Below are 24,816 nucleotides of genomic sequence, written 5' to 3'. Positions count from 1 at the left end.
CTGTAACCGGGTCTCCCGCTCCTCAGCACAAGGGAGGTGGGTTGGGGCGATGCTGTGGTAAAAGAAGCCTTCTCCATATTGTGGGGCACAGGTCTATATGGATCTTGTAGGCTACAAACTGTGGGACCAGAGTGATTAGCTTCCCTTAAATTTAGAGAGTGACCTACCTGTTTTGGGGACATCAAAGAGTGGCTCCCTGGTATCTCAAAATGCATTTGGGAAGAGGCATCCCCAGAGCCTAGATTACCCTGCAGCCTAGTTGAATTTAGACTAAGAGGACCTGCCTCAGGGAGATAGTGGTTCCACCCGTTGCCCTGGAAATATATCGAACTCTGTGTCCACATTCCCCACTCCACATTATGAATTGTTAAGGAAGCATCAATTAAACAGGGAGCCGGGGAGGGGGTATGTGAATCAACCTCTGCCAAAACAGTGTAGCGATTGGAGGTGGGTAAAACCAAGTATGCCCGTGCATCAGCAGGATTCTTGGTGTTTGTGGCCCTGGCAAGGTGCAGCAATTGGTTTTGTAGTTGATCCGGGCCACTTGGTCTACTAGGGAGATATGGCTTGTAAAAGTAACCCAGTGGCAGGAGTTAAATGCCCCCCTCCTGACCTGGGTGACCTAAAAGCAATTATATTTACACCAGGAATGGGGACCTGTAGTTAATTACAACACAATTCCCCAGGACAATTCTCCTGTCCTGGGCCTATCCATCCCACTCTACGGGTTAGTATGACATTGTTAGCATAACAAAGAGGGAAGTGTCTACGGAAAACCAGCCAATTCAAAACTTTATTAGTGAGCTCGCCTGGAGCCTCCCTCTGACCCTCACGCAGCTGGGGAACCTCAGAAAGAACTGCTTCATATGGGTAGGAGGCCAGTGAAAGGCTAATCAGAGGATGCCTCTTTAGCTGAGTTTGGGTTTCTGGCTTATGGGAGGACGGTCCCGCAGCCCGGTCCATGATAACCTTGCCACCTGGAATTACCTCTTGTGGTTTTTGGTTGTCACACTTTCTAGTGACATGTATGGGTTGAGCGGGGTAACAGGAGGATGTGGCAGGTTGTTAACTGTTAGCTGTCATGCATACCGACAGGGCAAGACTTGCCTGTGTCTGTGTGGGAGGGTGCTGGCTTACAGAAGACAGGCCTACTCTCGGGACGGGGCTGGTGGCCAGGGGAACATGTGTCTGGCAATGCATAATGTCCTTTAACACCTGTTCAATTGGGTGCACGTGGGAAAGAATTGGTGTAAGCTCAGCAGACAGTATACTTCTAAATTTGTGGAGGCAGTCCTCTAATAAGCAGGCAACCCTGGTAGCACTGGAGTTAGCTGCTCCACTTTAACACCAGGTTGGTAATGTTTCAGAGGGTCTGAGGCTCCTGTGGGGGGGGTATCTGCATATACACCAATAAATGATTGTGTGGTCTGGTTGGACTGGATGGTCCGCTTGGTCTGGACCTGCCACCTGGGGCTTTTGCTGGCCACAGTTGACTTGGAATGCCCTCATTGTTTGACTTATCAGGATGAGTGCCCGGAGGCATTGGTAATGAGAAGGCCCTGTCCCCATTTAAGACCTGAAGATCCACCCGAGGATCCACCAAAGATGCCAGTAGAGAATCAGGAGGAACAATGTCTTGGGGGGTAGGGTGGTTGGGTTTCACTCATGGCAGGGACCCTACGCTCAAGGAGTGTCTTCTTTTAGTGAATTTGATTTTGGTTGAGATCACCCCCATTGCTCTCTGCAACATCCTGTCAATGGAAGTAGTTTTAGGTAAGAGCAGGGAAATTTGGGTCCCCGTAGCTTTCTTCTTTCCCATTGTTAGATAAGTCAAGTTGGGGTCAGAGACACACAGACTATTTCGAACTATGAGCCAGGGTATGTAGAAGAGGGAAAACTCTAAATATTTACAAGTCCAATCAATGAACTCAGGGAGGAGTGGGAGAGCAAAGGCTCAAAATTGCATGTAGTGCCAGTGCTGGTTAAGGCACCACTTACCTCCTCCATTTATGGTTTAACATTTTTGAGCCACTGTGGATGAGACACTGAAGCAGCCCCCTCTCTTGGAGCATCACAATTTGTAAAACCCTCTGGATTTTATAGCTCCAGAAGTTTACAGATATTCAAAGGAAACTCCTTGAAATACAGATCCTAGCAGAAGCAGTGTGGCCAGTACCACCATTTATACAACAACGAGTTATGTTCTAAAAACCAGAAACGTGATCATAAAAAGCCTTTGCATAAATGACAAAGTTCTTCATGCCCTGTTGGTTAAGAAACACACAAAAAAACCTGACGTTCTTGTATTATAGCTACCTCTAACCTTCACCCTTTGCAGGGGGGTCATGGAGGATTTCTGCGGGATGGGGGAAATTGAGAATTTCAAATTTTGCCCAAAACCAGCACAACATTGGTACAGATTGTTGGGTACCCCAGATTGTTGGTTGCTGACACATGGTTGAAAAGCTTGAAGTTGTACAAAAGTTGCTCAGCAGCTAGAAAAGGTCAACACTATCCGGACCAGATGTAAAGCAAAATCTCTAAACGTCTCAAAAGTGTTGAAGAAACAAGCCAGTCATGGATTTTACCGCTGGTTCTTAGTCAAAAAGAAGGCTTGTGGCTGAAGGACCATCCTAGATCTGGGTGTACCTCAATACGTTCCGGAAGTCCTTCATAATGTACTCAACTGACTAGGCCCGCTTGATGCTTGAAGATGTCCTTAAGGCTGCTTATTTCATTATCCATACTTATCAGAATTGCAGGCCGTATGTCAAGATTTTTGTAGAAAAGCAGCATTATCAATCCAAAGCCCTCCCAGTCGACTGCAAGTCAACAGAAGGGACTTGATGAAGTGTTTAGCACCAGTAGAAGTGCATCTGTGGAAGAAAGGCTTCCAGTTGGTTCCATACTTGGACAACGATCTGATAAAAAGTTTGTCAAAGAAGGAAACCGAAGACTCAACACCTGCCTGGCACTCCTCAACAGAATGATGTTCACTCTGAACTACCAAAGTCGCTGAGCCTCAACACAGGAGAGCCTAGCAGCCTGTCTAACTCTAGGTCTGCAATGAACCAGGCCATTGTGCACTGCTGCCATTCACCGCAGTTCTTCTGGCAGCATCTCATGACAGGTCTGCCTCCCAAACAGCCGGCCAGTCTTGGTGCCCGCAGGAAAAGGCTCCAGTGTCCCACACTGAGCTAGGCAAAGGCCAGTCCTCTAGTCCACCACAGGGTTTCTTCGGATGCCAACTCAACCCACCAGAGAGTTCTGCACCAATGAGCCCACTCGCCATTTACAGCCCAGAACTCCACTAAAGCCACCTCAGGATTACCCTGTAATGCCGCTCCACCTGGGTATAATAAACGTCATATTAGCAACGGTCAATAGCTGGCTCCATAACAGTGTGGGTCTATAAAGTCGATGTGCTCCATGATGTCAGACAAATGCTGGCTAAATGCCGCAGCCAGTAGAGCCTCCATGAGGTGCAGCCGTCTTTCACCCACTTACTATGGCTTTCTCTTGGAAGTTAGTTACTCAAACATAATAAAAACACTTAGATAAGATACTGAAAAATAGAAGTTTACTTCTTTATTTCTATATGAGGCTCGTCAGCCAGCCAGCTCATTACACCACTTTCTGTCAGCAATTCAGTCCACACATTCTAAAAATATGTAATTCCAGAATAGGAACATTCAGTTGACATGCTTTCTGCATTGAGAACTAGGCTACTGATCAGGATGCCACACTCTAATCTTCCTAGGAGCATACTTTGACAGTACTCAAAGGAAAACATTTATTTTACCAGAGCTAGCGGGGAGATTGTAAACACAACCATTCTAACAGCAATGCAATTTCAGGCAGTTCTTATCAATGACAGGACTAATTTATTCGTGAATTTCACTGATCCCTCATTGTAGGATTTGCATGTGTTCGTTCGGTAGGAAACATGTCTTCAATGCATTAGATCGAAGATACAAGTTAGGTCCAAGTGAATGTCACGCAGTGGCCAAAACTGGCATTGTTGTGTGGGGACACTGCTGCTGAATCTCTAGAAAGGTCTTCTGTTTCGGCGTCCTCAACATCAAAAGATAACAACAGCAGACATGTCAATAAACGGATGAAGAGACCTCATGTAGGACTTGATGACAAAAGGCAAGTGCTCGGAAGCCAACAAGAATCTCCTTATCAATATCTTAGAGCTCAGTGCTATTCTTTTATGTCTGCGGGATTTCCCTACATGCCGGCACAACACTTCAGCCCAGATTCCAGTGGACAACACAAAATCAATGCATTATCGAAAACAGCAGATTGAAGTTGACTGTTCTGTCAGAGTAACCGCAACAGCTGTGAAACTGGGAGATAGCAAACAACATTGACTTAACAGCGGAACAGCTGCTGAGACTTCATAACAATCAGGCAGTTGACCACAGTCGATGTCTCTCAGCGTGTCACGAGTGGGAACTCTACAAGTTCAGCAGCTCTTAAATAAATGTGGTCAGCCCCAGCTGGATCTATTTTTGACTTGGGAAAACAGAAAAATGCCTTACCTTTGCCTGTAAGCATTACAATTAGAGAATCAGAGGTAAATGTTTTCTATTAACTGTTTCGGCATCTAAGCATACACTTTTCCTCCAGTCCCTCGGGTCTGAAGTCCTTACGAAAGTGAAGAGTGATAGAAGTCAGCCCTGTATGGCAAGAAATATTGTTGCACTAAAATATTATGGCTATTGAGTGCATCACTGTTCACCATCAGAGTGCATCCAGAATGACTTTCCAGGCAGAAGGGGAAGGTTCTTCATAACTGTCTGAGGTCTTCAACCATAAGTTCTGGCTCTTGATCATTTATAATTTAGATATTCCAAGACTGCATGCCTGCCATCTACTTCCAAGACACCCAACACCAAACAGTGGGAATTCTGTATCTGGTGAGTGAATGAATGCCTGCATCCAATGTCTGTGCCTTTTCATTAGATTCTGCTTCATGTGCTTTATCTAGCATATCTCGCCTCAAGCATGCCTCAATTAAGATGCACTCAGTTGCTCTTTCTAGGTCCAGACACTCTTCTCAAAAACAGTCATTTTCGGGTCTTGCCTACCAGACAGGGAAAGCTGTCTGGTTGCAAACAACTATTGTGGGCTAACCAAGAAAGTACAGTGGCTTACAGCCCGCCAATTGCTTACCATTGGTTGCCTTTATTATTGCTCTCAGTTGCTTGCTTCTTATTCAGTGTCTTTCTTTGTCCCAGCTTGCCTATCTTGTGTTTGTCACTTTCTTGGAGCATAGCCTCTTTACAGTCTGCTTGATTGGTTTACTTGGATCCTTCAACTGCTCACTTATACTGGAATTTGTTTTCCTTTTTGCGAGTGCATGTGTTTTTCAGCTATCTTCCGATTGTGCTCTCCCCTAATGTCCTGTGCTTCTTTTTGCTCACACTTGTTCTGTTTTCTGTTGTGTACCTCTCCCTCATGCTGTGTCTTGCTCTCTGCCTCGTGTGTGTCTCCCCGGTGGTTCTCTCACCCTTATTTGCTTCTTCCCCACCTCTGGGTTGCTCTACTCACTTTTGCTTGTACTTCTACCACTGCCCTTGTGTTACTGTCTCCCTAGTGTGCTGCTTTTGCCTCCTCCAGCCACCCTGCTCCACCCTTCAGCTCCTCCATTGCCACCCGACTCCCACAGTCCTTTTTTTGTTTTTTAATTTTGTGCTTACCTGGTAAGAAAGTATGCATTTTTTAAAATTTACTGTTGCAAGATTGGTAAATTAAGATACCAAAATAAATGATGCCTTTGTCATTCCACTGGTGCGCATGCATTGTACTGCATGCATACATACTTTATCCCGCATATATGCGCCAGTGTAATCACACAACCGCTGTCGCACATTTTTAAAACCTTTTTTTTGCAGATGTTGTACATCCTCGGGGAAAAAGCTTTTGCTTTTCCCCATATGCTGTAGAGCATTGCCAGAAGACATTAGGCAGGCCAAAAGGTCCTATTGGCGGGACCTGTTGGTTTTGACAGTGCTTGTTCGCAGAGGGAGTGATCAAGCAGTTTATGAAAGGTCGGTTTCATGCCTTTTCCACAGTGAGATGTCAGTCTGTACACTAGAGGCTAAACACAGTCCTGATATCTAATTGCACCTCCATTTGAGCTAATATACAAAGCAGAATTAAAGTTCCTTTCCTGAAAAACTAAATTGTTTCTTGCATTGACATCCTACAGAAACCTAGGTGAATTACAAGCCTTAGTGATAAAAAAAAGTAATTTCTATAACGCTGAAAATGCAAGATGCTCCTACAATCAAACCCAAAGTTTATACTCCAAGTGCAATCAGACTGCCTTCTTGGTGAGTGGGTTGTTCTCCATTACTTCTTTCCACCCTCTAGTACAACTGCAGAAAGATACTTGCATTTTCTACATCTATGTAGGTGCCTTAAGTCCTGGTAGAGGTTATCCTATGTCTGGCCTGTCATTGTGGCCATCTGCATGCATTGCCTTTTGTCGCAAGAAGATGAATCAAACTCTGCCACAAAGAGCTATGGCACACTTCACCAGAAGAATGTCCTCAATATCATCCCTCTACACTGGTGATCCTCTGCGTGCTATATGCTGTGCTGCAACATGGAAGAATGGGCACTACTCCCTTGAAGTAGATGCAGCAGAAGATTCTTTAGTGGTACAAGTAGTTATGTGCAATCTCTTGTTACGTGAGTCTGATTCCTGCTGTTAGTGTATGGTGTACTGCTAAATATTATCATTCAAGCATGTGAATCTATGAAAGATCCAAAGCTGGAAAAGTGTAATATAGTATGTTTTAACATCACATATGACCCACCCGCCTCCATGGTCAGAGGCTCACTTGTAATTACCTTTCATAGAGTGAGAGTACTTGGTGCATTCACCTGACTGGCTCAAGTTTGGGTGCTTTTCAGTGAGGTAAATGTGCTGCTGTTCATAGGTCTATAGCCATTTTAACAAATTTTACTGCTGCCTGATGACTGGAAATCATTAAATCATGTATATCTATGAAAAACCACAACTCTGGACCAACAGTACAGATAAGTAACTTAGGGCCAGATGTAGGAAGGTAAAATTTTGCGAGTCGGAAATTGCGGGTCATTGCGACTCGCAATTTCCGACTCGCAAAATGGGATCCAACAAAAAAAAGCGACATCAATTTGCGACTCGCAAATGATGTCGCACCGCAGATTGCGAGTCCGCTGTAAGCGAGGTCGCTTTTTGCGACCTCGCTAAAAGCGAACTCGCAATTTGCGAGCCGGGTGTCGCAAATTGCGACTGGGCCGCAAATTGCATGCAGGTGCGGCAAAACAGTTGGAAAAAGACTTCCTGGCTCTTGCTGATGACATCAGAGCCAAGAAGACATCAAATACACCTGGGAGGACCACACCCTTTTCAAACTGCTGAGCAACTACCTGGAGGAACAGGTGGTACCATGGAAGACGCAGGCAGTGCAGGAAGGAAGAGGAAATTAAAATTCTCAGAGAAAGAACTTGAGGTGCTGACAGAAGAATGCTGCCAGCACAATGACCAGCTTTTTGGAAAGGCAGCCCTGAGTGTCCCAGACACTGAGAAGAGGAGGATCTGGCAGGAAATCCTGGAGAGGATCAATGCCATTGGGGTGAGCCACAGAAGCATTGAAGAAATAAAAAAACGGTGGTACGACCTGCGCTCCAAGACAAAGGAGAGGGTGGCAGAGTGCCTCAGGGAGATGAGGGGCACAGGAGGGGGCCCATCCACCATCCCACCACCCACAGCCATGGAGGAATTGGTGAAGCAGACACAGGAGCCTGAGGCTGTGTCAGGAATGGGAGCATTGGGCACGTCAGCGCAAGGAACATCCAAAAGTGAGTACCATGAAACATGCATGTACACCTATAAATGCTATACCCACACTCACCCAGTACACAGCAGCATGCACAACCAGACTAGCTCCATTCCAGACTAGCAACCACCAGAATGGTGCATTATGGACAATGTAGTACAGTAGGCAGCATATAGGCAAATGTTTATTATGAGGCATACAACAGATGTTATAGACTGACAGTGTGTTCCCTATGTCCCACAGGTCTCCCACAAGACACCCCCACCGGCCACACCAGCAGCCAATACAGGGCCCAGCAGAACACCACCACAGTGCCCACCAGATGAAGTTCTGGACATGGAGGAAGGAGACACGACACTTGGTCCCAGCCACACTGTGAGACAGCAAGAGCCAGAAGCACCACTGCGTCGCAGACGCAGAGTCCAGGTCCAGGCGGTGGCACAGGAGGATATAGGGGAGGCATCCATGTCTCCAGTTGAGGCATCCCTCCTTTCTGTTCAGCGCCTGCAAACAAGGCAATTGAGGATTATCTCAGGTGCAATGCAGAGGATGGAACACAATTTCACACATGGCCTGGCTGAAGTGAACACACAGTTCACAAGACTGAATGACAATGTCAGTGACCTCACACAATCAATCCGCCAACTGGTGACGGAACTGGTGGCTGAGAGGCAAAGCGCAAGGCGCTGTGAGCGCCAACTAGTTCAGAGATTTGACCGCATGGCAGCGTCCTTTGTCCGTCTTGCCATGAACACCACAGGCCTGTCACGACGGACCGTGAGTCTGCAGTTGGAACTGGGTCACTTTGCAGGGGATGTGGCGCGGAGACTGGTCTGCATTAGCCACACTGTGGACATGTTAGAGGCCAGGCAGGTTGCAAGGGGCACGGGTGAGACCCCTCAGGACAGTGAGGAGGGGTCCACTATTAGCAGTGTATCTGCCACAGACACGTGTACTGCGGAGTGGCAGTGCACGTCAGGGGTCTGCTGACCCACCTGGCACGAGCCATGCTGGGAGAACCAGGAGGAGGAGTTAGGCACAACCACTGCAGGACTCATGAGGCACATGCAGTTAATGTGTCCTCATTAAGGGTGGACATGTGCAGCCCCTTATGGACAGTTATGTTCTTTAGTTATTAGGTTCACTAATTAAAATGTTTTGTTTGATCCACTGCACAACTGGGCTCTTTGTGTGTGACATTGGTGAGTGTGGTGTCACGTACCTTCCAAAGTATTGGTTTGCAATGTGGTCCCGTCTCTGTCTGCCTTGATTTGCAATGCTTCTATCTCCAGGCTGCCTATGTGGTAGCTGTTGCTCGTCATCCTCCGAATCTGGGTCTGCAGGGGTGAGATGTAGCCCACGTCTGGTGGCAATGTTGTGCAATATTGCGCATGCGCCAACTATCTTGAATGCTGTTATTCGGGCAAAACACGGGAGCGCACCTCCACTTCTGTGGAGGCATCGGAATCTTGCCTTTAACAGTCCAAAGGTCCTCTCTATGACATTTCTGGTCCGCCTATGGGCACTGTTATATCACCTCTCATTCTCATTGCTGGGTGTTAGGTACGGGGTTAGTATCCATGGTCGTAGTGCATATGCACTGTCACCTGTTTGCCAAAAATAAACAATGTTAGCAGGGTATGGATGGTTTCTACAGTGACCTGTGTGTATGGCTTCAGGGTGTCTTCAGCAATACCTAATAGGTATCCGTCTCCAAACTCCCCACGTTCTAGGCGTTGGTGTATCCCACTGTGCCTGAAAATGTAAGAGTCATGTGTACTCCCTGGAAATTTGGCTACCATGTCAGTGATGACATAATGGGCGTCACATACCACCTTGATGTTCAGTGAGTGGGGTACACTTCCGATTGTGGAACAGATATTCCAGATTTGAAGGAGGGCATATTTGTATATGTGTCCCGTCCACACACCCTACATGGGGGAAGTTGGCAATTCTGTAGAATTCCAACTTGGTGCTGTTAATTTCTACCTCATTCCTGGGTAGGTATATGTATCTGGACATGTGTGTGAGTATGGCATCTAGGAATGATCTGAAGAATCGTGAGAGTGCACTTTGGGATACCCCACCTGCCGCAGCAATCACCCCCTGTTAGCTACCCGAGGCCAAGAGCTGCAGTGAGCATAGCACTTGCTGCAGCACTGAATCCGCCATCCTCAACATTGTAGATGACCTCCTCATCTGTCTTGACTCTGACAGACCCTGCCTACTCATTCTCCTTGATCTTACAGCAGCCTTTGACACTGTCGACCACAAACTCCTTCTCGACTCCCACCAAAAGAGAATAGGCATTGAAGGCACTGTCCTCCGCTGGTTTTCCTCCTTCCTACAAAACCGTACACAACTAGTAAAACTTCTAAACTCGACCTTGCCCACCTACCCCATCACCAGAGGGGTCCCCCAGGGTTCTGTCCTCTCTCCAACCCTCTTCAACATCTACATGGACCCTCTTACCACTATCCTCACTCGAGCTAATATCCCCTTCCACCTCTATGCTGATGACACGCAACTCTATATTGAACCATCTTCCTTAGATGACATCCACCGTCTGAACAATACCCTTAAAGAAGCCCTTTGCTGGCTCTCACATAACCACCTCAGACTCAATCATGACAAGACGGAAATACTCCTCCTCTCGAAATCTAACCAGCTTCCTCAACTGCAAGAATGGCTAAAATCTATTGACGCCCTCAAATGTACTCTCTCCCCATCTACCACGGTCAAATCCCTGGGAATCTCTCTGGACTCCAACCTGACCTTGCAGGACCATATTAAGTCAAACGCGAATAATGCCTTCCGCAGCCTTAAACTTCTTCACAAAATCAAATCCTTCATACCCCAAGATGACCTCAAACAGGCCACTTAAGCACTGGCACTCTCAAGACTTGACTATGGGATCTCTATCCTCACTGGCACGGCCAAATCCCGACTCGCCCCTATGAGGTCCACTCATCATGCAGCAGCTAGACTAGTGACAGGAACTAAAAAATTTGACCACATCTCCCCAGCCCTGAAGAACCTGAACTTGCTCTCGATTGAGGCCCGCTGCCTGTTCCGCACTGCCTGCCTGACACACAAAGCCCTTCACACTGGGAAACCTGAATACCTCGCTAACAAGCTAGTGAAAGCTGGTCAAACCAGATCTTTGAGAAGCACAAACTCTCTCCTCCTCCTCCTTCCGAAACCCAACAAGCAAAAATCTCGATCATGCTCCTTCAACAACGCTCCGAGAATATGGAACTCCTTACCCATCCACATCAGATCTAACACCTCCCACATGACCTTCAAGAAACTACTCAAAGAATTCCTCCTAAACCACCCCTCTCATTAATAAGGGTCTCTCCCTCTCCTCCCCCCCTTCCTCGAATTGCCACCCTTCTATTCTTGAGAACCCATATGTACCCTCATTGTACAAAATGACTTTTGACTTGTGTGTCTCTTATGTTTATTCTTATGTTTATTTCCTGTTCTGCTGTAAAGCGCTCTGTTACCCTCTCGGTCTTGCTAGCGCTATAGAAAACTCTTATAAATAAAAATAAAATAAACTTGCACATGTGTAGGGATGGCTGTGCCGCGCACAGTCTGGCGTTGAAGCTGCGGATTGAGTAGATCAATTAATTCTAATATTGCTGCACTGCTGAGTCTGTATTTGTCATAAATCTCCTCCTCAGTTTGTTGGAAAAGTGTCTGCCTGGTTCTGTATATCCTCTCCTGTCTCTGGCTCCTCCTCCTCTGCTGTGCGGCATGGACTCTCCCCCTCCTTGCTATCACATATATTTCAGCCATTTTGAGTAACCCAGATGCCTTCTGGGTCTCCTTTTATACTTTGGTTCTGGTTACCACCTGCTCTGACTTAGTGGTAATTTGGGTGTGCACAATTGGCTTTTTGCGACTAGTCGCAGTTTGCGAGTGGCTTTTGCATATGGTTAGCGATTTGCAAATTGCGACTTCTATTTGCGGGTCACAAAATCAGGTCGCTATTTTTGCGAGTCGGTAATGGCTCGCATCGCAATTTGCACTACGGAAATGGGATTTTTGCATCCCATTTCCGATTTTGCGGGGTCGCAAATTGCGATTCGGGCCATTTGCGACTCGCACATTTTTGCTACATCTGGCCCTTAGTTCTAAACACCTAAGGAATATAGGGGATCATGATTTATTGTTTTTGTTAGGTAACTTTAGTAAATTATATCTGCTATTACGCTGCCCATAGTAAGGAATCAAATATTTTGTTGCAATTGGAATAGCCTGAGTGGCATCATACAAAATGCAAGTAAATGGTGAAAATCTGCAGTTTGGCTTTCATGTCTAAGTTAGTTCAATCATTCACAGTTACAGTCCCACTACCACCTTGTTCCCAAGTTATGTGACAAACATTATTGCTATTTCTCTGACTATTGAAAATGTATATTTTTGTAATACAATGCTGCTGGGTGCAGAGAATTTGAGTTTGTGTTCTGGCATTCATTTTTTTCCACATGTATTGTATTAGAGAACACTGACCGATTCCAACCACATTATGGACTGATTTTCAAGAACTCGAAATTTGATTAAACATTTCACAAAGTTGCCAAATATACAACTATGTTTTGGAATTTGATGGCAAATATAACAATGCTACCCTTCCACCAAGAAGCTCAGTAGGTGATATAATGTTTCTATTGCAGAAATATTCTACAGAAGATGAACTCCGTCATTTGCTAGCTTCCATGCCACAGACTGAAATGGACAAATGTGTTCAGTATTTTACATCCTTGGCTTTGAGAGAAAGCAGCCAGTCGCTAGCAGCACAAAGGGTGAGTCAATTATCTGGCAGCATCCACTGTACATTAATGTGCATGTAATCACTTTCTCCATTACAGTGATTCTTCAAATACTGTTCTCTGTCTGCATCAAGGAATTGTTTGCATTAATATTGCATGGAGAAAGTGTGGTCTGATGGCTAGAGGTGCCAACTTTCACACCGTGGACCAAGGTTTGATTCCTGGGCTTGGTACTTAACTGAACATTGTGTTATTTTGAGAAAATCACACAATCTTCCTTTGTGTCAAAAATGTGCGAAATATTTGCAGTTCTTGCTGGATGTGCAAAATCGTGAGTAGCCTAATAACTCCCTCCTCCCTGAAATGTACAGCATTCCGTTGCTCCCCAGCTAGGGCCAAGATACACAAATACCATTACATAAGATATTCACATACATGTCTACAAAGCAACAGCGATAGCTTGAGAAGAACTCCTTCACCCACACATTTAGGGGCCACCTTACACTTTGTAAAAGGTAAATGGACATGAGGCATTTCAAAAAGGCACGTTTTTATATCCAACTAGAGTAGATTACTACTGGCGTACTCAATGCAGAAACTAAAAAAAAAAAAAAAAAAAACGGAACTAGGCAGATTTTAGAGACATGGTGAGTATTTATCACAGTATATGCGGTTTACTCCACCACTACACATCCTGATTAAGCTAGTGCCACCCTGAAAGTCAGAAAGCTAGTTATGATTTATCTTCTTGTTTATCTGTTTCCTGGTACATAATACTGTATAATTCACATACGTAATATTTGACAAGGGCAGTATGAGTATCTCACCATACTTTACATGTAAACCAAATAAATTGCTACACTTCATTGCATCGTTTTCAAAGCATAAGCATGTTTGAAAAAAAAATGAATGCAAATTCAGTGCAATATTAGCTGTTTAGTTTTTTAAAGGTTATTGGTACAAAAATGTAAGTACTTTGGTCTTAGAATTTCAAATTTGCATTTATTGTTTTATAAAGCATTGTATTAGCATTCGGTTCATATTACAGGGTCTTGGTATATGATCATTCAGGCTGGTAGTAATCAGAATTGGAGTATGTAAAAAAATTATCCTAGGATATCATACATTGATCTGAAAATGTTTCCAGCACAGACCCCAGATCTAGGTGTGTTTACACAGCCACCTCATTACCCTGTGCATTGGCTCTTCCTTTAAATAAGACATGTCTATAACTTGCAACCATTCCTTGCTGAACGAAGCTGTAGCCGACTGCCAGTATTTGATATTATCAATTTTTGGCAAGTAGAAATCCTAGGCCATTATAAAATCTGTTCCTGTCCGGTAGCTCTCTTCTAAAATACCCAATAATACAATTTGGGAAGGCAGTTCAATCTGCCTGCCAACTACAGTGGCCAGTGTACACTAAATCACTACCTAGTGACTCTATAACAGTGCATCCCCAACTGACATGAAAGAAATCTTCATTTTATGTATGATATCCTCAAAAGAATGGTCTGTTGAGTAGTATACACATTAAAATATGTAAACTCAAGCACACTTAATTTAACTCAGATGGCCAGCTTGTAGTACATGTAGTACAACCAAGAGGTTGATATCTTCTTCCCAAATTCCCAAAGAGATCTCAACTCAGCAAATCTGTCTGGAGCATTTAGGACCTAGATGCAATACACTAGGGATATACTCTTAGTCCTCAGCTAAATCCTCACCATTTTGACTTCAAGTAGATTGAACTTCGAGAGTTCGACCAGATCTGAATTATACTTCTTGGGTGTATGTCCCAGTTAGAGATAGTTACAGAATTTGTTTTTTTTAGAAGTAGAATTCTGCCCTCAAGGACAAAATGGAATTAGTGATCTCAATTCTACACACTCCCCAATTTTGATTTGCCTGTCCCGGTGCCTGAAATCAGAAGGCCTTTTGAATGTGCCAACCATGTGGTTTACTGTAGAGGACTGTCTAGTCTCATCGCCAAATTTTCTTCCAAGAGGCCTGTACCATCCTCAGAACTGGGGTGAAGACTTGGGTACAGAGCCACCATAAAATACAGACCACAAATTTGTGTCCACACAGTCAGGAAGTTCCAAGGAAATAGCTTCTGTTTTTCTGAAAGGCTAATCATTGAGTACGATATGTCGAGACGCCGAATAGTACAGCACCATGCATGCCACAGCTATCCCGTCATCATAGACCAACTGGACAGATTTCTCAAAAGCCAAGCTGGGCACTCCATGTGCTCTAAGGAGGGCAATGAAGTATGCATGTACTTTTTGAAAGAGGTGCGAGTAATGTCAAAGGGACAGTTCTTGATGAGAGTAACCCTACCCAAAATGCCCATTGGGAGAACCACTCCATAAAGCTCTCAGAATATCTATGGATTTACAGTGGCATATATCCTAAGTATTTAAAACTCTTCAGCCATCCATAGTTGTTATAGCCTGCCGCTAATCAACTCCACCTTTGCCACCCCCACAGTTTTCCTTGTAGTCATTAAGTATATGCTCTGTTTGACGATTAAACCCTAGATTTGTCTCATATTTGTCTAGACTCTCCGTCATAGTATGGTGTGTTCAGTGGGGTACCTCTCGTACACTAAGGAGTCATCTGCATAAATGTAAATTTGCCCAGTCACTTGCGAAGCCATCCCTGCAGTGTCCCACTCCAGACCCAGGACAAGGCCATCTTGTTGGATGTAAGCCGCAAGGTTATGAGGGTCTCAAGGCAGTGACAAGAGAGGTCATCTCTGTGTTATTCCCTGCCCTCTGCAAAATGAAGCCCAGAGAACACAATTAACACACTTTCACGTGATGGCATTGGTATGCATGAATCTGACCTATGCCAAAGGATGTGACCTAAGTTTAATTTGCACAAGCACTCAAAATAGGTACTCCCAATGTAGAAAGTCAAAGGCCTTTTGAAAATCGACCAACAGAATGGCGGAGAGACCATCTAGTGATTGTGCTTGCAAAAGGGCCAAGTGCATTTGTTATAGGCTATGCCTGGTCACTCACAGTGGCATAATGCCATTTTGGTCTGTGTGGTGCAACTATTCAGTTGGCCAGGATCCTGCCCAGTACTTTGGCTTGAACATTGATGAGGGAAATGGCCCAGAAGGAATCACACATGTCTTAAGGGCGTCCTGGTTTAGGCACAACAGAAATAGTTGTAGTACTAAGTCCTAGAGTGAGGTTAACTTCCTGAATGGCTTCATTGATCATTGTGCCCATGTGGAGCATCATGACAGAAGCATGTGTCAGAAACTTTTTAGTTGGGAAGCTGTTTAATCCTGGCATCTTCTGTAACTGCATGGAGGACAGGACAGGGCATCTGACAACTCTGATGTTAGAGAGGTCTAGCATTGCTCAGATTTTTACCTTCGGGGTGCTTGACTGGGAATTCATTTAACAGTTGTATGGGCCACCAGGTCTGCCATTGGTTATGGCTCATAAAGGTCCTTGTACATGTCTTCAAAGGCAGCAGCAATAGCCACTGCTTTAATAGGTGAGGTACCTGTGGCAGTGTTGATCTTGGATTCCAACCACACTGCACTGTTCTATGAAGCTAGCTAGCAATGCAATTTACCCAATTTGTCTCCATATTTCCTAATTTGACATTGTGAGTCCATCCATATCGATCTGACTACATAAACAGCCATCTGCTGCTTGCAAGAGGAGATAATTCTAACTGGCAAAGGCTGGGCTCATGATGAGCAAGTGTGAGTCTCCCACCAGATGGAGAAGGTCAGTCTCGAACCTGACAAATGTATTCTCCTCGCATCTCTCTTGGTTATGAATGCAGGGCATTGCTAATCCATGTATAATGTATTTGAAGGCCTCTCAGAGAATCCAGACAGACAGGCCTTACCCAAGATTCAGTTGGATGTAGACCTCAGCCTTTTCTCTAAGATGCTTTAAAAAGACGTTGTTGGTCAAGCAGTAAGGTAAAAAATGCCATGCTTCACACCTCAACAGTACCTAATGTGGAGTTCCAGTGGTGCATGATCAGCTATCCCTCAAGAAGAAATACGGGCTCCTGACACTTAGGACTACTCAAAGGTAAGCATGAAAAATAATGAACAAGAAGTAGGTCTATTACGTAGACCAGTTTCTCACCTCCTGCACACATCTAGCTCATGATTAATTACTGCATTAAAATAGTATTCAATCAAGAGTGCACTTAATCATTAAATGTAGCACTTTCTTCTTCCTCCCCTACACATCTGCCCCAGAAGTATCTGTCACTCACACTGCAGTTCATCACAAAGGCCAAAGAGAATTTAAGAATAAAGGTAAACCAATGTTCTTATATAAACCCCATCATGAAATGTAAATGCAACAAGCACAGCGTCTCACCAGCAATAATGTTTGGGGGAGTGCATAGAAACATCCCTTCATTCTATCCCACATTAATCTGATTAATCACTCTTTGATAACTTACTTTGGGGAAAGGGTGAGGAAGAATAGTGATGGAAAGCAAACTGATCTTCAAAGAAGGGTATCCAGGTGGTAGAGCCAAAAGAAAAACAAACAGACCACGCTCAGTGAAATAGCCAGGCTTTCAAAGCCTTACAAAAGCAAAGGTATATAGACACAGATTTTGAATATTATGCATTTTTTCACTAGGAGGCAGTGTAGAGGTTTGCGATGGGCAGAAATAGGAGAATGTGGTGAAAGCTTTAGCAGCAATACAATACCAAGGTTCTAAATTTATTGGATGCGCTGAATCAGACATTTGGAAAGTCTAAGTTCAGATAATTACAATAATCAATCCTCAAAAGAATGATTGCCTGAACCACAGACTTAACGGTTATCTGGCAAGAGTAGTGGAACAGATTTGTGCTACATATGCATGTAGTAGAAACAGGATGAAGTTAGAGCATGTGACTGAGAGGAAGCTAACCTGCAGGTCTGCCATAAGGAGCAGAGCGGAGGAGTTGAGTATAGTAAGGAGACAAAAGTCAATTTACATTTGGCCGGGAAAGGACAAGCCCATAGCCTACCAGGTTATGACCTACAAAAGTTGATAACTGCCAAGTCTCCCATCCCACCCTCCTGGGTCCCCATCTTGCCTCGGCCAATGTCAATGATGATAATACCTGAGCCATCTGTCAACATCTATCTCTTGACTGCATGAGGCAAATGTAAAAAAGGCGGTAGGTGGTAGGAGAATCTCTTTACCCGAAGAAGAAGGCATCCTGATGGCCCATGGACAGCAGAGAGACAAAGACTAATCAAATCCATGTGTTGTGCATAGACTCTTCCTCTAAAGCTCAGATCTTGGCATTGCTATGTCCATCAATGCACGGACGGTGATCTTGGTCTGACATGTACCCATTACCCATGGGGTCCATTGTTTTCTGCTGGTTGTCATTGCGACCAACCGACTATGTCCTTGTGGCACGTTGACAGTGATCTTAGTGGCAAGTACCCTATGTGGCAGGACTCAGCCCTTCCATTCAGGAGGCCTGATAGCACCCTTCTTTTTTCCACTGAGGCGAACATGACATTGAGTGTCTCGAAGAAGCTGTTTTTTTAAAAGTCACTTTTAGATTGGTTGGACTAAGCAGAGGGTTGTCCGTTTGCATAGCACAAAGATTCTGTTTGATTGCTATCAAAGGCTTATGCTGCTGTTGTATCATCTTTGTGTATTCTGAAAAGAAAAACACCCTCAAAGAATCATTAAACAGCCACCCTATGCAATGTGCCATACGCAGTATAACATACCCCTCAGTGTAGTTAAGCAGCCTTGAAATGCTTAGGGTGCACACTAGCTAAAGTAGTACTTCAATAAATCTTCAGGAGGCATCCGTGTCCCAAGCCATTTGGACAGATTATTCCTGGTGAGATCACTCCCTCCCCTCAGGATCACCACAATCTGTAAATTGTTGCGGCTTGTCCTCTATATGCTTAGTTGGGTCACCCAAGCCTGTCACTGTACATAGAAAGTGGCACATCTGTCACAGAGATGCAGTTCTCCTCATCTGTGACAAGATCCACAACATTGTAGAAATTGTCAGAGCAGGGAAACATCCAGTTCTACCTCATCAGTTTTCCACTCAAGCAACGTGCTGGTGTCTTCTACTGCCTGAAGGATAACATCAGTGAAGGAGGTTGCAGCTCCAGTCCTGTCGCTATTTAAGTTTCCAGTAGAGCCAGTTTGCACATCTGTGCCTGGAGCTACATTTGTATTATTTGTTAACTTTGCCCTTTTGTAGTGGTGTGCCTTTGTTATCTTTTCCCATGTTTCCATCCATGTTACAGAGCCCGGGATATCCATACATCGACTGAGACAAAGAGGGGCCAAGTCACTTGGCTGTTGTCACTAACTATACAGACCAGTCAGTCAGCTCCAACCCCACATCAAGGAGTGCATTCAATGCCCTAGCCATGTCGGTAGTATCAAAGTAACAGGTCTGTGCAGATGTGACGTCAGTTACAGAGTCACCTGTGGATCATCCATGGGTAGAAAAAGGGAAAGAAAAACAGTCATCCACCTTCTCTTTCATTAGCATATAGTTGGTCTGAGGGAGAGGTAAACGGAAGATGACATATGTTGTGCACTAACAAGTATGGTGTCTCGCCAGCATACCTGTCTTCGAGCAGCACACAGATTATTAGAGGGTATAAATTCCTCCAGCACCATTAAAAAATGGTCATCTTTGAAAACCCTCTGCAGAGCACTGGGGGTGAAGGCAAAAGACTGAGGCCCTCATTCTGACCTTGGCGGGCGGCGGAGGCCGCCCGCCAAAGTCCCGCCGTCAGATTACCGTTCCGCGGTCGAAAGACCGCGGCGGTAATTCTGACTTTCCCGCTGGGCTGGCGGGCGGTCGCCTTCAGACCGCCCGCCAGCCCAGCGGGAAAGAGGCTTCCACGATGAAGCCGGCTCGGAATCGAGCCGGCGGAGTGGAAGCTGTGCGACGGGTGCAGTTGCACCCGTCGCGTATTTCACTGTCTGCGCAGCAGACAGTGAAATACATGTAGGGGCCCTCTTACGGGGGCCCCTGCAATGCCCATGCCAGTGGCATGGGCACTGCAGGGGCCCCCAGGGGCCCCGCGACCCCCCCTACCGCCATCCGGATCCCGGCGGTCGGACCGCCGGGATCTGGATGGCGGTAGGGGGGGTCGGAATCCCCGCGGCGGTGCAGCAAGCTGCGCCGCCGTGGAGGATTCAATGGGGCGGCGGTACACTGGCGGGAGCCCGCCAGTGGTGCCGGTCCGACCGCGGCTTTACCGCCGCGGTCGGAATCCCCATTGGAGCACCGCCGGCCTGTCGGCGGTGCTCCCGCGGTCCTCCGCCCTGGCGGTCAAAGACCGCCAGGGTCAGAATGACCGCCTGAGTCTGTATAGTCTCTGTGAGGTCACCCCTGTGTCTCTGGCATCATCTCAGTTCAAAACACAAATGCAGAGAGCTCTGGTAAGAAGAGGGAGGACGTTACAGACACATATAGCACACTTCAATGATCCTTCATAACACGTTATTGTTACATCAGCCCAGGAGAAGAAGGCAAGCCTGTTTATTCCAGTTCAGATGGACCTGTTCGAAGACCTGCGTCTTTTGCACCCCAAACTTGTGAATTAGAACTGTAGACCACTATGGCCTGGTTGGGAAAAGGAGAAAGAGAAATATATTGCATGGTTGCAAGCTCTCCCCGAGTTGCTGGTGAACTGCAGCTACAACTAAGCCAAGAGAATGACTGGGTACTGCATGCATGGGTGGCAGTCGTAGGTTCTCCGCTGCTACAGACATTCAAACTGAATCCACCAATCTCTGAGGACACTGTAGTCGCCACCAGCCACAGGTCCAACAGAGGCGATCCCAGTTCTCAGGCCACCTCTGCACTACTAGGTTAGGGCTGTGGCCCTTATGCAAACCATCTAGTTCTTGCAGATGATACCCGTAGAGTATCCAGGCAGAGAAGAAGTGGGCCTTAGCACAGCCCTCCCAGGAAAAGAGTAAACTCGACCCACAGAGCAGGCCTCGGCATGGTGAGGGGAAAGGGACAGTCTCCTGCTGTTGACAGACAGGTCCCGAGCAGCCATCCACATGTGGGTGTCAGGTGACACATTTAGAATTACTTCTAACTTCTGGAGAATATCATATTACCGACTGTGTGCTTATATTGCAGCAGGAAGTTGCAATGTACTTTGGAAGTGGACCCCAAGATCAAGCAGATTGTGTCCACCATGCTCAGGACTCTACTGTCTTTCCCCAGGTGCCAGGACACAGCCCCCCACACTCATTAGTGTTGCTTTGTCCAAATTCTTCCAGATTGAAGAAGTGTAGGAGCAAAATAATTGAGTAATACATTTTCTCTGTAATTGGGCTGTAAGAAAATGCCAACATATATATTGTCACTGTATTTACATCATTCTGGAGGTGCTGATGCATTGCTGGGAGTGACCTTCTTATGCGGTGAAAAGAGATACTCTAGAATATCTTGTCACTTTGACACACTTCAGTCTTGTTGCAAAAGAGACCATCCTAGTTTCAGGCATTCAGTGTGGGATATAATTATTTTTTCCAGTTTTTTTGACCTGCTGTGTCCTAGCTCCAGACGATTAGCTTGGATGTGTTCAGCTGACACGCTTTGCTTTGGCTGGACTTGCTATAGAGCTTTTCCACTTGAAAAGAATTCAATAATACATAGAGAACACAACATTTTGCCAACATAAGGAAAAAGCTTGGTAATACTTCGGTGAATGTTCTTGTTGACACCCGTGAAAAAGGAGGTCACCAGAAAAAAAATCTGCCAAAAAAATATAATCATTAGAAAGCAGTCTATTGACCAAGAGCCAGGATTTTGTTTTTGGGCTTTGAAACAACTTGGTTTAAAAATTAACAGGATTATCATTTTTCAGATCAACACATCAGTTTTGCTATGTCATATTATATTATATTAGTTTGAGCCACATGAAAATTGTATCCTTGGCTAAATGATGACTTGATTTTTTTTTTTCAAAATAATTTTTATTCGGTTTCTACAAAAGAGAAATCTTAACAGTTACAGCAAAAGAGATGAGAGAACTGTTACTGCCCGAATTATAGATTTAGCTGTTAATAAAAATATAATCAAGAATCTAAAGGGACAATCATGAAATTCTCGACTGAAATTAAGATAAATTTGAGAGGATCGAGTATCCTTGGGAGGGTTTGTTCAGTCTGTATGTTATGTATGGGCCGATGGGGGATGTACTGGCTCGTTCGGACCTGTGAATGATAATTCAATACTTTCACTTGAGTCTGCTTGGTGCAGTGCCTAGGTCTGATGTTCCCTGCATGTTCTGAGGGGATGGTAGAAGCTCAAGAAGAAAAAAATAAAAACCCCATGAGCAGGGTCCCCAATGATCTGTTAGGGTGGTAGAGGTAGGCTTAAAGGTTAGATGGGGGAAATAACCAGAGGAGGGCATGAGCTATGACAGTAGGGTGTGACAGAGCAGGATTAGGGTTTTTTTTGGCTGCGTGGGGGGCGCGCCATGAGCAAGGTGCTGGGCTTGAAGGCAAGCATCTGAGATGTCCACTATATAGTGAAGTTCGTGGCTGCTTGGGTTGGGGTAAATGGAAAACGACTGGTATCTAGTGGATGTACGCATATGAAGCCTGTGGGGGAGGGGACGTCCAGTCAGATGGGGTTGGGGATTAGGGTCGCTTCAGGGCTCGATAGTCTAGAAAGGCTATGGGTTGTGGAAGTTAGGAGGATGGAGGGAGTGGGTCTTCAGCTATTAAGTCTTTGCTGCTGAAGCATAGTGTCCAGGCTGGCGCTATGGGATGCCTGTGTATACACCTGGCCTCTTCCCAGTGTAGTGCAGAACTTTCGGCTTCGCCCCAACGAAGTAGCGCTGTATGAGGGCTGGGCGCTCTCCAGTGCATGGTGGGGAGATGCTTAGCCAGAAGAAAGGCAAGGTTGTCAAAACGTTGTTATTTTTTCCTTCTGGGAACAATACCTAAGGCTGTAGCCTCCTAACAGTTTAGTACTGTGAGTTCTTTAAACAGTGGCCAGAGTGGAGTGCACGGTATGCCAGTGGCAGGCTATGCTTGGGCATGGTCAGAGCATGTGTTGGAGGTCAGCAATCGGAGTTTGACACCTGGGGAAGGCTAGGTTAGCTGTGGGGAACATGCAGTTCAACCCGGATGGTGTGATGGAGGCCCTGTGAAGGACCATGTATTGGATATTTTTAAAGCAAGCATTCCTGGATATAGTATGAGGAGACTCCATGGCCCTAGACCATTCAGCGTCATGAAGAGGTTTCCAGGTCTTTCTCCCGCAAGTATCAGAGGTGTGTCAGTGGGGTTCCTGTGTGCTCTCTGAGTGTTTTATAAAACCATGTGATGAGGTGCCATCCTTCCCCCATGGTATACAGAGTAAGTATTACAGCATGTGTCATGGTTCCTCATCTATCACTCCTCAAAGTGAGAGGAGAGAGACTAGTAGTTGCTCATGTGATAGGAACTGGCCTGGAGGAATGTTGTAGTCCTGGATTAACTGGACAAATGTAAGGAGCAGGGTTTCGTGAAAAAAGGTCTCTTACCATGATACGGGAGTGGCTGTGCCATTCTGCTAACTGTTCGGCCATAAAGGGTCCAGGTATGGCTTTGAGGGGGACAGCAAGGGAGGATGGGGCGATCTACTTCATCACCTGATACGGCCTGGTCAGTCATTTTTAAGCAACCCAAACGTGGAGGGACCACAACTGATGTATCCTGATGACGGGATGGAGAAGCTGACATACTACATGAAGGGGGAGAGGTTCTTCTCCTGGAATTGTTTCAAACAAGTTTCTGCCTGCAAGCTATCTGGAGACCTATTGTAGCTGTGCCACGAGATAATAGGTTTCAATGGATGGTGCCCTCATCCCCCCCATGACCCACTGTTTACGAATGGCCGCTTGTCGCCTCCCACCATCGCTCAGAAGGTCACCGAACCTTGGATCTTGGAAGAAGCGGCGGTGGCGAAACACTGGGACATTGACTAAATGGAGACTGAGAAGGACGATCATTTTTTATAGCGTGATCGTGCCCATTAGGTTCAGTGGCAGTTTCTTTCAGAATCGCATTTGAGATTTAAGGGCTGTGAGAGCTCACTGTTGGTTGCTGTCGAACAGGTTCCTTTCGGGAATGCTATAGTCTGATTACCAGGTAGCAGACCACTGCTAATTTTTCAAATCCGGGTGAATCACCTGGAGGGGGTGCATCGCAGCATAGCGGAAAGGCGCACAATTTCCCCCAATTAACTTGTAAGGCTGTTGCATCTGCAAAATCTCAGAACATGGCTGCAATTGAAGACATGTCAGAAGATGCATCCCAGATGTATAGTAGCTGATCGTCTGCATAGAGCAATGCTGCATATGTAGGCCTGTTCAGCGCGATGCCCTATTGTTGACCCTCTTGGTGCAGGAGATGGGCCAGCGGCTCCATTGCGATGGCAAATAGGATAGGGGAGAGGGGAAATCCCTGCAGTGTTCCATGACCTATGGGGCAGGGGGTCAAAAATAAGTGGCCAATGCGTGCCCTTGATGTTGTGTGTGTGTATAGTAAATGATGACTTTCATCAAGAGTTTAATTCGGTGTAACTGCTAAAGTCACGTCTGCTAGACAGTCAAAGTTCGGAGTGAGTGGAACACCCAAATAATAGAAATTATCAACAAATTGTGACTCTCAGATTTATTTGATATAAGCAGAAGGGAGAACCCTTTTGTTTGAGTTGACCCCCAACCAAAGGGAACCCAAGCAATTTTCAAAAATTCTGTATTTTTAAAAAAAAAATTTAGGAATAGTAAACAGTTGTCCGCATGCATTAAAACATTATTCTCCTGTGCCCTACATAGGAGCACATACCAGGGTCAAAATTAATGACCCTCATCAGATTCTCCATTGCCAAATAATAAATTAACAGAAATAACTGACAGCCCCAGTCGGTGTCCCTTTCCAAAACAGTACTGTGATTAACTGTTTATTAACACACAGCTGAATGTTATGATTATTACATTGTAACCAAACATTTTGAGGAATTTTCTCACCAAATGTTAGTGCCTCCGGAACTAACCAAATGTAGTCCATGCAAACACAGTCATAGGTTTTCCAAATGGGTAAAGCTTATTTTTTCACAATATGCTTATATTCAACATAAGCAGGTCCTATGTATATCGTTAGGAGTGCTTCTGGCTACCTTAATCCCAATC

At 45.4% G+C, this 24,816-nt stretch overlaps 1 protein-coding gene across 5 annotated transcripts in view; it reads left to right on the top strand.

The window, feature by feature from the left end:
- Positions 1–24,816, top strand: part of SERAC1 (serine active site containing 1) — a 311,524-nt gene that overhangs the window by 111,949 nt on the left and 174,759 nt on the right. For all 5 annotated transcript variants that reach the window (XM_069234574.1, XM_069234575.1, XM_069234577.1 and 2 more), the window contains one exon: positions 12,527–12,655. In XM_069234574.1, the coding sequence (XP_069090675.1) occupies positions 12,527–12,655 (129 nt within the window). The remainder of the gene's footprint in view (positions 1–12,526; positions 12,656–24,816) is intronic.

Source organism: Pleurodeles waltl, chromosome 5 (genome assembly GCF_031143425.1).
Source record: "Pleurodeles waltl isolate 20211129_DDA chromosome 5, aPleWal1.hap1.20221129, whole genome shotgun sequence".
Lineage (NCBI taxonomy): Eukaryota > Metazoa > Chordata > Amphibia > Caudata > Salamandridae > Pleurodeles > Pleurodeles waltl.
Note: the sequence above shows the minus strand (reverse complement) of the source record. Positions and strands in the feature narration are given on the sequence as shown.